Here is a 14720-nt window from a genome sequence, read left to right as displayed (position 1 = left end):
GCAGACTTGGCTGTCAGACAGCATGATTTGTCCACAGCCCCACCCTCCTGTAACTCAGATCATGAATACATGCATTCACATATAATGGATTGGGAGTTGGGACGTATACACTTGGGTGATGCATATTGTTTAGTGTTAGTTCTCAATGAAAATGTTCCTACTCTCTTTCTATATGGATGTGCAGTATATCTATCTATAGATTTAGATCTATCTATCTATCTATCTATCTATCTATCTATCTATCTATCTATCTATCTATCTACTGTATCTATCTATCGTGCATGCGTGCACATGTGTATGCGTTTACTGTGAAATCACGTAAGTCACGTAGGAATAACAGCTTATTGGCAATGCTCACTGTGATTAACAACATGATTAAAAGCTGTATAGGGCTAGGCCAGCCAACACATTGCTACTGTAAGTTATCCGGGAGTGGAGTACTATCAATTCAAACCATATTGGCACACATATAAATCTGCTAATGGTTCATACATTATGCAAACCTGGCCAGCCCAGGTGGTGATGTCCAGGTCAAAGTTTTCTTTTATAATGTTTTTCTTTATCTGTATCTTATCTGTATCTTATCTGTATCTTATCTGTATCTTATCTTATCTGTATCTGTATCTTACCCGGAACTTTGTTTCATTCTTACTAATACTGGCCCAACCTAACCTTAACCTAACCACAACCTCATGCTTAACTTCAAAATCCCTAACCCTTAAAATATACCAAACCTCTAGTCTAAATAGATCATCCTAACATTGTTATTATTATTTCATTTTATATCATTTTTTATACTGTATCACCCTCCCTCAAAAAATGCAAATCACTGTCGTCCTTTAAAACAGACCTGAAAATCCACCTTTCAGCCACGCTGTGCAAGACCTACGCTGTAGAGTGTATAATTCTTTTGTGGCAGAAGTTGTGGGATTTTGACGGAAGTAATTCAAGGAAATTACGTTGACGCTTTACAAATCTGAGTGTGATTGGTCTAAAAAAAATATCGTATCCGGGGGAAATACATCTGACGGATGTTCCAGCCAGACACTTCCGCCGATACTCTCTCTGCCTTAGGTTGTGACCATAGGCTTTTCTCTTTGCAGATGAGTAAGGCTCTGACCAAGGCTACCTTTCAGGGAGAGGAAATGATTTCTCCTCCTTTAGTCAAGTGACTACCCCCCAGTGCCCCACCTCTTTATAACCCACACCTTTTTTCCCCCAACCAGTAGCTACATATAATTTTTTATAATTACCCGGTATTACCTTTTATGGTGATTTGAATTTTGTTGTTATTTTTCATGATTATGAATTGAATACCCAGGAACTGAATGGAAACTAGACCGCAAGGACTTTTTTCGTGGACTAAATGTTTGACTGTACGTTTACATTTCTGCCAATAAAGTATTCAATTCAATTCAATTTCACATACAGTAGTATGTCTGTCCAAAATGTTTCAACGCAAGCGCAACAGCTGATCACAGCTCATCACAGATTACATGATCGTTGAATGTAAAATTAAACAGAGCTTGGCTAGTGGGGATACATGCTTGTTAACCATAAAAAAAATACAGTTTCCCTCATGGGGACCATAACCATGCAGGTTTCGATTTTCTCTTGTTTAACTATCTCTGCAGGGACCAGAAGATAGTAAAACATGACACACGCACTCATCAACAGTGACACACACACACACACACACACACACACAGTCAATATTTGTTGTTGGTCAGATTTTTATCTGACAGACATACCGGAAAGAGACATTTCCAGTGATTTAGAAATATTTGTATTACGTGTTACTGCTGTCACCCACTAATCACATTTATCATGTAGGCTACCACACACATTTCCTCTCTGTCTTTACAGTAACTCAGACTAACTCTCTAACAATCACTTTCTTAGATATTTTTCTCTCTCTTTCTCTCTTTTCACACACACACACACACACACACACACACACACACACACACACACACACACACACACACACACACACACACACACACACACACACACACACACACACACACACACACACACACAGGCCTCCCAGGTGAGTAAACAGTGCTGTACTTTGGAGTGGGACATCAGTCTAGTTCAGTTTTGCAGCTCTTTAAAAATCCAGCACACATGGTCAGCGCTGACAAGATGGCCAGGCTGTATTTATTGCTCCTCACCACTGCTTGCTTACTGCTGGACACATGCAGTCTGGGGGCCGGAGACACTGAGGGAGATGCAGGTAAGAGCCAGGAAATCATAGTTACTGAAGACAGTATGGTGTCATACATATACTGTCTATGATGTACAGTAAAGGTAATATCGCAAGAGCATTGAAAAAACACATCTCTGAACAAACAAAAATGAAAAATAGCTACGGAGACATGTAAGTTACTCATGTAAGTTACTCATGAGACATGTAACCGATACTGTACATTATTTTTGTAATAGGTATATTGGAGTCAAACAGGCCTATATTTTGATTTATGATGGGATAGGAAAGTCCAAATGGCGTATTTTCAATCTACCTTACTTGATCCATGACCTGGCTGCAAACTTGACCAGCAGGTCGTCTCCAAGGCAACCGGTTTAATATAATTGGCAAGTGATAGGTTGGATGGTTGGCATTGAAATAGCTTGGGGAAAAGCACTGTCAACCTATTTAGTTTGTTTATTCATCATTACATACAGAGCGGTGTCATTGGAGTTATCAGATGGACACCTCCACAGATGTTTGACTACAGGTTCCCTCTGACTACAGGTTCCCTCTGTCAGGTTCCCTCTGACTACAGGTTCCCTCTGTCAGGTTCCCTCTGACTACAGGTTCCCTCTGTCAGGTTCCCTCTGACTACAGGTTCCCTCTGACTACAGGTTCCCTCTGTCAGGTTCCCTCTGACTACAGGTTCCCTCTGACTACAGGTTCCCTCTGTCAGGTTCCCTCTGACTACAGGTTCCCTCTGTCAGGTTCCCTCTGACTACAGGTTCCCTCTGACTACAGGTTCCCTCTGTCAGGTTCCCTCTGACTACAGGTTCCCTCTGACTACAGGTTCCCTCTGACTACAGGTTCCCCTGTACTCGAGTAAGCAGACAGAGTAGACAATACAATTAAAATGTATGTGAAAAATGATGAGTGTATTAGATTCTGGACAAACAGACCAGAATATTGTTCCCAAAAGTGTTGGTTTCTGTGATGAGGGGGATTTAGTAAGGAGATCATACCAAATCAAAAACACTATTACCAAAGTCTGTTGCATCTGAGTATGAAGAATAGAGTTTGGCACTGATCGAGCCAACAGTTTGTGAGATTTGCTCCGGCCTACGGATATAGACACACTGACACAGAGACGAAATGTTTTTATAATCGTCATGGGGGCCCGCTAACCCTAACCCGCTACATTGTAAATACATTCATAACGTTCTTAATTTAATTTAAAAGTGAAAGGAGCTGCTGTATGCCATTAAAGCAGGTATAGATTACAGTACAATACCAGGCAGAGAAACCCACAGATGAAGTGGAACCCCTTGGGGACACATGTCGATTGGGGATGGCATGTCCGATAGATTTGTTTCAGCAGAGACATGAAATGAATGTCAATGCAATGCAGGTATGTGTGATATAGCCTGATGGTGTGATGTGAGCCATGGTTGGCCTGCCAATCTTCCTCCAGATTCTGTGTTTGAGACGCGTCAGTCTGCGTTGGCCGTCCTGCAGCGCCGGCGGCGCTACAACAGCGGCCGCTTTGAGGAGCTGCAGAAAGATGACCTGGAGAGAGAGTGCATGGAGGAGAGATGCACCATGGAGGAGGCCAGAGAGGTCTTTGAGAATGACGAGAAGACTGTAAGTTACACATGCACGCACGCACGCAGACACACGCACGCACACACACACATGTATGTCTTGGAACAATGCTCTGAAGTTAAATTTCTCTTTCTCTCAGATGGAGTTTTGGGGTAGCTACATTGGTAAGCAGAGCCCAGCACTATGGAATCAGGACAGACTCATAATTATCCGTATCCGTATAAACAGATTTGTATTCGTATAGGCAATTCGTAACAAACAGTATGCAAGTGTAAATCAGATTTGTATCTATAATGTACAATTCGTAACTCTTATTCTCAGATTCGTAATTCAAATGTTCACTTCTGTGTCTCAAATAACCACTTTCGTGTCTCAAATACCCACATCTGTGTGTCAACTTATACATTTTAGAAGGAGATTTATTTGTGACTCTCCACTGAATTTTGTGAGTAATTATGAGACTCTTTTACCTCGCTGTTAGTCATATGATTTGTAACTTGTAAGAAATAAAATCACCTATGCACGCACCAGATTTGTACTCGTATAGGCAATTCGTAACAAACAGTATGCAAGTGTAAATCAGATTTGTATCTGTAATGTACAATTCGTAACTCTTATTCTCAGATTCGTAATTCAAATGTTCACTTCTGTGTCTCAAATAACCACTTTCGTGTCTCAAATACCCACATCTGTGTGTCAACTTATGCATTTTAGAAGGAGATTTATGTGTGACTCTCCACTGATTTTTGTGCGTAATTATGAGACTCTTTTACCTCGCTGTTTGTCACATGATTTGTAACTTGTAAAAAATAAAATCACCTATGCACGCAGAGTCATTTGTATTTGTATCTCACATTTGTGTGTCAACTTAGCTGTTAATTTGCACGGATGCGGAAACTTGACTATTGTAACTCTCTCCTTACTGGCCTACCGGCATGTGCACTGAAGCCTCTCCAACTGATCCAAAATGCCGCAGCTCGCTTGGTCTTCAACCAGCCAAAATTCTCACATGTCTCCCCCCTGCTCCGCTCCCTGCACTGGCTCCCGGTCGCTGCCCGCACAGAATACAAAACCCTGATGTTGGCATTTAAAGCAACCAAAGGTATGGCTCCCCCATATCTTGCCAGCATGATTGAACCCTACAAACCCTCCCGCGCACTCAGATCAGCCAACGCAGGGAAGCTGGAAGTACCCTCACTAAAAACGCCGGGACAACGCTCCACACGTCCCAAACTCTTCTCCCTTCTGGCCCCATAACTGTGGAATGCACTTCCCGTTGCAATCAGAACTGCAGCATCACTCCCGATCTTCTGCCGTAGTCTGAAAACCCACCTTTTCAGACTCCATCATGGCCCATAGCACTTACCCTACCCCCCTTAGACAGCACTTCTTAGACTTATATAGCATTTGAAACAGACTTATAGCATGTCATGTAGACAGCACAATAAGTGCATTGTATGTAGTCATAGCACTTCATAGTATATAGTGTATAGTAGTCATAGCACTTCATAGTATATATGTACAGCATAGTATAGCATATATGTGTAGTTTATATGTATAGTGTCATTATATAGATATGTTCTAGTTATAGTTTATATGTATAGTGTCATTATATAGATATGTTCTAGTCACGTTCTTAGCTTACGCATGTTTCGCGATAAATGCTTTTTACATATGTGATGTATTCCCATGCTTTTGTTCTTGCTTATTGTAAGTCGCTCTGGATTAAGAGCGTCTGCTAAATGCCTAAATTGTAAATTGTAATTGTAAATTGTGTGAGTATTTTTGAGACTGAGAGAACAGTCTCATAATTATCTGTATCTGTAACAACAGATTTGTACTTGTGAACTGCAATTCGTAACTCTAATTGTCAGATGTATCTCAAATCTTAACATTTGTAATTCAACTTAGAAATTCTAAACGCAAATGTAGCTGTTAATGTCCACGGATGTGTGTGGCAATTTTGAGACTATTGTACCGTGGTGATTTCACACCAATCTGTGACTTGTGTAGGGAGCCGTACCGAGTACCTCCAGTAGATGGCGGTGTGGGTACCAGATCTTCGGCTCTGTATAATTAGCCAGGATTAGACTTCCGGGTTGGGAGCTAGCTAGGATAAGGCCTTCAGAATAAGAGGTTAAGACCTCGTAATTAATGTGTTCTTTTAAATGTCATACATTTATTTAAAAAAAATGCATTTATGATATGATATTATATGTCTTTTTACTAGAGTACTTATATGTGCCCTAAAATGTTTTACCGATTTAAAATGGCTATCCTATTAAATTGGACACTTTGCAGTCTTGGTACATTTTCCTATACCCTTGTACTGTGGAGCAGCGTCACCTATTTCAGGGGTGGGCAACTTTGATGGTGGAGAGGGCCACTATATTTCCACAATCACTCCAGACGGCCACACTGCATACATACAGGTCGGAGCAAAAATAGCCAATCTATACGCGTGCATATGTCAGACCTGTTGATACGAAGAGCCGATTTTGGTCCAGCGTCCACTCTGGTCTGGAAATGGCACACTTTTGACCTCTGAGCCCACTGGGGGCCCGGTAACTTTTTATTTTACACCTCTCCCGCTTAGCGGATGGTGTGGTGTTGTAGAGGTCTCCCATTTTATGTTACTTTTCAGAAATTTTTCAAAAATTGAAAAAATATTCAGGATTTCAATTCAAATAGTATTATTAAGTATTATTAAGTACGAGGTCTTAACCTCTTATTCTGACCATTCTGACCATATTCTGTGTGGCGCTGTTGTGCCAGAAACAGAGAGAGAGAGATCGTGTTAGAACCAATAGGAACTGAAATTGGAACGATACAGAGAAGAAATTGGAACGATACAAATTGGAACGATAAAGAGAAGAAATTGGAACGATACAAATTGGAACGATACAGAGAAATAATAGGAACTGAAATTGGAACAATACAGAGAAGAAATTGGAACGATACAGAGAAGAAATTGGAACGATACAAATTGGAACGATATAGAGAACCAATAGAGGGGAAACTGAAATTGGAACGATACAGAGAAGAAATTGGAACGATACAAATTGGAACGATACAGAGAAGAAACTGGAACGATACAAATTGGAACGATACAGAGAACTAATAGGAACTGAAATTGGAACAATACAGAGAATAAATTGGAACGATACAGAGAAGAAATTGGAACGATACAAATTGGAACGATACAGAGAACCAATAGAGGGGAGTTGCACCACTCTGTTCACACGGGTGTGATTTTTTTTAAATAAATGTATGACATTTAAAAGAACACATTAATTACGAGGTCTTAACCTCTTATTCTGAAGGCCTTATCCTAGCTAGCTCCCAACCCAGAAGTAAACAGGAAGTCTAATCCTAGCTAATTATACAGAGCCGAAGATCTGGTACCCACACCACCATCTACTGGAGGTACTCGGTACTGCTCCCTACACAAGTCACAGATTGGTGTGAAATCACCACGGTACAATAGTCTCAAAATTGCCACACACATCCGTGGACATTAACAGCTACATTTGCGTTTAGAATTTCTAAGTTGAATTACAAATGTTAAGATTTGAGATACATCTGACAATTAGAGTTACGAATTGCACTTCACAAGTACAAATCTGTTGTTACAGATACAGATAATTATGAGACTGTTTCAAAAATACTCACACACATCCGTGCAAATTAACAGCTAAATTTGAGTTAAGTTGACACACAAATGTGAGATACAAATACAAATGACTCTGCGTGCATAGGTGATTTTATTTTTTACAAGTTACAAATCATGTGACAAACAGCGAGGTAAAAGAGTCTCATAATTACGCACAAAAATCAGTGGAGAGTCACAAATAAATCTCCTTCTAAAATGCATAAGTTGACACACAGATGTGGGTATTTGAGACACGAAAGTGGGTATTTGAGACACAGACATGAAAATTTGAATTACGAATCTGAGAATAAGAGTTACGAATTGTACATTACAGATACAAATCTGATTTACACTTGCATACTGTTTGTTACGAATTGCCTATACGAATACAAATCTGTTTATACGGATACGGATAATTATGAGTCTGTCCTGATTCCATACAGCACAACCCAGATGTTGTTGAGTCCCAGAATTTGAATGAATCGTTCGTCATTACAACTGTCTGCGTGCGTGTCTGTGCGTGTGCGTGTGTGTGTGTGTGTGTGTGTGTGTGTGTGTGTGTGCGTGCAGATGGTAACCAGTGCGACCCACCTCCCTGTCAGAATGGGGGTTTGTGTAAAGACGGGGTGAACGCATACCTTTGCTTCTGCAGCCCGAACTTCAACGGCAAGAACTGTGAGATAGGTGAGTATACAGTAAGCCACTGGATTTGCTAGAAATCAATTGTATTTTGAGTTTATTGTTCTAAAGACACATTCTGGCCATTGCTGTAAATGGCATTTAGACCTCCTTCAGCTGATGCTACTGTAGGTCTATTGATAGCTGGCAGAGTTACTCTCCCTGTATATACAAATGATCATTTTGGGAGATTTTAATATTGATTTGAGAGAGATCTGTTTAATAGACACTATGTATGAGGATAAGGGGATCCCCTCCTAGTACAAATATGGACCATCATTTCATAGTCTCCGCCAGACTGAGATCATTATCATGATTAGGCATTGCCCAATGCTTTTTGCCATCTTTTATGTGGCTATGTTACTAATCCACATTCTCTCCAGAGGTAGCCAAGCAGTGTTCAGTCGACAATGGTGGATGCTCTCACTTCTGTGTGATGGAGGAAGAGCACGAGAGAGTTTGTATGTGTGCTGCTGGCTATAGGCTAGGTACAGACAAGTCAAGCTGTGAGCCCACAGGTAACATAACACTAAACAATACAGTACTAGACTTAATTTAATAGATGAAATAATACTTTTGTAATCCTTTTGAGGTCATATTTCGTAGTAGCTTCTTTTGTTCTTTTGTTCGTGTTGACATGTGATTTGTGATGAGAACCAGTGCTTGAAACACATAGTGCTCAATTGTATTGCATGAATTTGATACAGACAAAATGCAGACTTTTGTTTTTACAGTCCTCGGAGCCTTGATTTTATTCATCTCACCTATACAAAACACATTGTCCTTTTTTCTCTTTTTTTGCCTTGACAACCACCCTGCCACCAGAACAATTCCCGTGCGGCCGTGCGCCCCTCGTCTCCAAGGGCCACTTGAAACCACCTGGCAGCAGGCCTCGGTCCTTCAACATGAGCTCAAATGCAACCCATGAGGACGAGTTCGACGTGCTGGAATATGACGACTATGACTTTCACAGGAATGATAGCGATGCGTTGAACTTTACCTCCGTAGATGTGGACGTCTTGTCGACAACCTCGGTGACCACTGAAGTTGTGAACAACAGCAGCGGACATTTGGTGGTGCGCAGAAGCTCAGATAAACAGGAGATGCCACACTGGTCATTCTTCCCCACTGCGCCCACCATCACGGCAGAGATCAATGATGGCGTGAGGATAGTCGGAGGCAATGCGGCCATGCTGGGAGAGATACCATGGCAGGTAGGTGTCACACATGACACGGGACAGGGAGACAGAATGGGCGCAGTACTGTACATTGTAACATCCATGTTAATGGTATACTGTAGAAATGGACTTCCTATAGACACTATGCCAGTGTTTAAAGTTCTGGCTCAGGGGCCAGAGGATCAACACCTGCAGCTGTGTTGCTATTCTGCCATTCTGGGCTTGTGTTTATTCATTTGTTAGGCTTCCCAATAGTTGTGTGTGTCAGAAACAGATGTTTTCCTTCACATGCTGTACCTACTGTACTTGTGTGTCTGTGAGTGAGAGAGTGAAAGTGTGTAAAGATTTCCTTTTACAAAGACAAATTACCTTCTTTGTGTAAATGCCACAATTGATTGAAAGTGTGTGTTTATATTGATGTGTGCGTGTGTGTGTGTGTGTGTGTGTGTGTGTGTGTGTGTGTGTGTGTGTGTGTGTGTGTGTGTGCACGTACGTGCATGCGCACGTATGCATGCTTGTATGTGTGTGTATAGGTGACCCTGATGAGATTACCGTTAAAGCTGTCATTCTGTGGAGGTTCTCTCCTCAGTGAGGTGTGGGTTATCACTGCTGCCCACTGTCTGGAGGAGATCAAAACTGATGAACACGGCTTCATTGTCAGAGCAGGTAATTTGAAGCTATGAAAAACATTCATTCATTTTACAGTAATGTTTTCATTCATCAACTCAATGCACCCTGTCCAGGTGAGCATGACCTCCACCGTGATGAAGGCACGGAGCGAGACCACGCAGTGGCGGAGCAGTTTGTCCATCCCAACTACGACGCCCCGAAGTCTCGCTACAACCACGACATCGCCCTGCTTAAGCTCGCCAGCCCGGTGGAGCTGTCCAACCACCGGCTCCCCATCTGTCTGGGCCCCAAGGACTTCACCGAGACCCTGATGAGAGACGCTCCCAACTCCCTGGTCAGTGGCTGGGGCCGCCTCAAGTTTCAGGGCCCAGAGGCCGCCAAGCTGCAGCGGCTGGAGGTACCCTACGTCGACCGCACCGAGTGCAAAGGCAGCAGCCGCGACCACATCACACGCTTCATGTTCTGCGCCGGCTACAAAAGCGAGCAGAAGGATTCGTGCCAGGGGGACAGCGGCGGGCCCCATGCCACCAACTATGAGGGCACCTGGTTCCTGACGGGCATCGTCAGCTGGGGAGAGGAGTGTGCCAAGGAGGGAAAGTATGGCGTCTATACCCGTGTGTCACACTACTACCGGTGGTTAAGCCACACCACAGGGCTCCACATCAGCAACTCTCTGTAAGCAGCTCTGGGCATTGACTGGCACAAGGCCAGATTATTCTCCGAAAAACATACACTGTAATGTAATGTACATTACAGGGCTGTGTGAAAAGTGTCAATCGTTTTAATGCACATATGCACATTCTTCTGCACTAGTTCTGGCAGCATTTGCTATTATTTCTAGTGTGTGCTACTCACTAGATGAGGTAGTAAATCAACCAAGTATTTATTTTGGACAGTCCAATAAACTAGAATTAGACTATTTGGGTACAGGTTTGCATTCCTCTGCTCTCTCCGCTCTCAGTTAAATGATGAAGTTAACAATACAGGTTCAGGAGTTAAGACCACCCTCTACATCTTTCAGACAATCCCTAGTCACAATCACGTAAATACACCTGTGCATTCCAGCCTCAGCTGTTTGACTCTATTGGGGATTAGGCCATGGACCCACGTTTGATTTATTTATGTATCTCTGGGACCTCAATATACACAGTAAATCCACAGTGTTTATTTAACCCGGTGAGTGACCAAATGGAAACAAATGGGTTAATTTGGTTCCATTTGTACACTCTGGCAGTTACAGACCTGCAAAGGTCCATTTGTTTCCTATCAATATTTAGCTGAGGACCCTCTGGAACCCCCTCAAAGACCCCTGGGTGGTCCCTGGAGCCCACTTTGAGACTGTAGACGTGTGGTCTTTGACTAGTCAAAGTGAAGTTGACTGGATTCTAAAAGTGTGCAAGTAATGTTTGACGATGACCTTGTTTTGGCCTGCTGGTCATTTATGCGGTCTCACAGAACTTATACCAAGCATAAACACCCCAAAAAAAGAATCACAGCAGTTGGGTCGAATCATATACAGTAAGCATTTTAATATACATTGATTTAACCTCTTACAATTTGACATTCAGAAAACTGCAGAGTGTGCAAAAGCGGCAAAACATCATGTCTCCTGAAAATCTTGAACAAATATTGGACAACAGACTTTAAATAACTTAAATAATAAAAAAGAAAGAAAAAAAAGTCACACCAATTTCGACTGTTGCAGCTACGCCAGTGTTGGGCAGATAACTATATATTTTTTTAAATTGGGGCTGATTACTAATTACTTTCTTATAAGTTAAGGTCTTTACAATGGGGGAATGACAATCTAAATCAATATTCTTCAAAAATCAACCTGGTTACGAATAAAGATTGCATTGCTTTATCGTCATAATTAACATTCTGTATGGATTTATTCACGACACAAACAAGCTTGCTATATAGATAGATATATATACATAAATAGCTATATATAGAGCACAACCTTAGTGGTTGTATTATGTCTCCCTGCTCTTCTATTGAGAAATGTAGATTCTGTGCTAGCGTATGACACTGACAAGTTGTACTGCCTGAAGGTCAAAACTACATTTCTCTCCTGAGCTAGCAGGCTATTAGCACATTGGTCATGGGTTTCAATCTCGGGTAGGATGTGAAAGTTACAGAATGCAGCTGTATCCCCCGGTGTGTAAAGACCTTTACTCATGACTCCTGTGAAAAGTCATGACTTATTTTTATCTACCAGATACCTGAGTTAATCTACAGTGTGTTTTGCATAATTAATGCTCGGTTCTTCACGGTTACATACTGTAATTGAATGTAATTCACAACGACTGAATCCCTACTAAAAAGATGGCAGTGTTATTTTATGTCTTCCAATCCACTCAAGTTAGACTTAAAATAACTGATTTTCAAGAAAAACATTGTAGGCTACACCGTTGTATGACGTATAGTAATACTAGTATAAACTAAGCTTCAGTCTGAATGTACAGTTCCTTATGGCTTTCAACAGCATGTGCATTAGGCTGGGACAAACTATGATGTCCCTTTTTCATAACTAAAACATAAAGGTGCAGCCACACTGATCCATCAGAGAACAGACAGAAATTTGATGGAGAGTCTTTGGAATTCCTTTGAACGCAATTATTGCACAGCCTCCTCGATTATATTGGCTAAATGGAAAAATGAAACATACATCAGAACTTTTCTGTCCATGAAAACAGACTCAAAACCAAAGCTGGACACATCCTCAACAAACGCACACTTGGTCATAAAAGTTCAAAACAAACATAAAGTATCAGTGTGGCCGCACTCTAGTCTAATTCATGAATCAATCATTCCTGAACATGTAATCCTTCAACAAATATCCCTTACATAATGTTAAATAGTAACATTAATAATCTACTGTCCAATGCAAATTCATCTGAGGATTACAGTTACACAGCTGCTACCCAACACTGAGTTTAGCCCCTCTCCATTGGTGTAAATAAAGTGCCAGGTATAGTGACATAAAGGCCATGCAGAGCAGTGATCCGTCCAAAAGTTAAAAACATAAAGCTTCATGACTCATCAATGATGAGTCATCACATCAATGATGAGTCATCACACAGGTAGTTTGAGTGTTACAACTCTTCCATCAGTGGGTCAGTGACAACTCTCCCATCAGTGGCTCAGTGACAACTCTTCCATCAGTGGGTCAGTGACAACTCTTCCAACAATTAGTAACCATTATAGCCTTGATTTTTCAAGCCAATGTCAATACCGACATCGGGGAGTAAAAAATAACTCTTCTATCGACAGTAAACTACACTGGGAATGTACAGTAATAATAGCTATAAAAGAGAAACAAATAGAAATAGAACAAATTCTAAAATACCACAAGCATCTTGTTCTGTATTATGCTCTGTAAAAACAATCATATTGATGCACATTTGACAACATATCACAGCCTATCACATCTGTGATAGGCTGTGATAGGTCAATCGGCTGATAAAATTGGCCGACCAGTATATCGCTCAAGCTCTAGTAACCATGTTGGAGGACTTCACTCACCGACGGAAGAGTTGTATCTTTGTTGAAATCTCAAACTCTTAGGTATAGTAAAGGAACACAAAACCAACAGGAGCAGCAGAAGCAAAGCAGTTAGTTCCTCAAAACTATGCAGGCAAGATCAGCGAGGTGGTGGTGGAACTTCATCAGAATGTGTTTTCAGATGTTTCACAGCTTATTACCTATTGAAGCAGGCCACTATAGAGGCTCCTACACCCCTCTCCCCTTGACACTTCCAAACAATGTATCATGGAGGGAGCACAGTAGCACAAAAGCCATCAAGCATGTAAAAATATTGCCTCTTCTACAGTATTTACATAATAAGAGTATCTCTGGTAGCTGCTTGCTGGACCAATTAATTCAGAATTTGACTTCTTAGTAGAGTAGTTCTCAACCTGTGGGTTGAGAACCCCCCAGTGGGGCAGACGACAGTGAAGTTACAATTTAAGGACTTTTCAGACCTTTAAAAACCTAAAAGAAAAAAAAATGCATCAAAAGTAAGCAACAAACTACTATAAAAATGTGTCAAACATTGGCCAAATTGACAAATAAAATAAGAAAGGGGCAACAAAAATTAAAATAGCTGATCTACTTTCACAGCTGATCTTGCATATCAGCATTTTTACAATATTTATCTGTGGAACCGAGTCAAACAAAATGTAATGCCTCAACTCCTACATTCCAAGTGGGGGGTCACAGCTTGAAAAGGTTGAGAACCACTGACTTAGTATACTGGACATCAACAGGTAAGGCTTAGCAGCAGAGAAGAATCAAGACACAGTGATATAAAAAACAAAGCCACGACATTTATGCTGTGCAATTAAACGGTGTATCTTCATAGTTTGGCACAAGGATCATGATACGATACCTCTGTAGGCCTACGTGGATCTGGTGTGTGAGTGCTGACAATCATGATGGCATACATAATAAGAAAATAGAAAATGGTACAGCTTGAATAAAGTCCCAAAATAATATGTATCAAGACACAGAAAAGAAATGCAAAAAATCCGCACACCATTTTATGCTCCCAGAACTTTCTTTACTTGAAATTGTAACGTTTCGAGCCGTAGCTCAGACCAAGGTCTATGGCTCGAAACGTTACCATTTTAAGTAAAGAAAGTACTGGAAGCATAAAATGGTGTGTGGATTTTTTGCATTTCTTTACTTGTGACTTTGTTTAATCCAGTACCCTGCCTAGTAGGCACTTGGATGTGCATGTTGCTTTTTGGCTGTTTCAGCCTCCTCTACTACTTCAAGACAC

At 41.2% G+C, this 14720-nt stretch overlaps 1 protein-coding gene across 1 annotated transcript; it reads left to right on the top strand.

The window, feature by feature from the left end:
• Window positions 1–2130: 2130 nt before the first annotated feature.
• On the top strand, window positions 2131–10613 carry f9b (coagulation factor IXb; the record flags this gene model as incomplete). The annotated part of the gene is made up of 8 exons (XM_079508929.1): window positions 2131–2239; window positions 3666–3835; window positions 3936–3960; window positions 8019–8132; window positions 8510–8644; window positions 8952–9340; window positions 9838–9970; window positions 10048–10613. 8 exons carry the CDS (start codon window positions 2131–2133, stop codon window positions 10611–10613), a joined length of 1641 nt encoding a protein of 546 aa, XP_079365055.1.
• Between the last annotated feature and the right edge of the window lie 4107 nt (window positions 10614–14720).

This window comes from Electrona antarctica (assembly GCF_951216825.1).
Source record: "Electrona antarctica genome assembly, chromosome: 8".
Lineage (NCBI taxonomy): Eukaryota > Metazoa > Chordata > Actinopteri > Myctophiformes > Myctophidae > Electrona > Electrona antarctica.
Note: the sequence above shows the minus strand (reverse complement) of the source record. Positions and strands in the feature narration are given on the sequence as shown.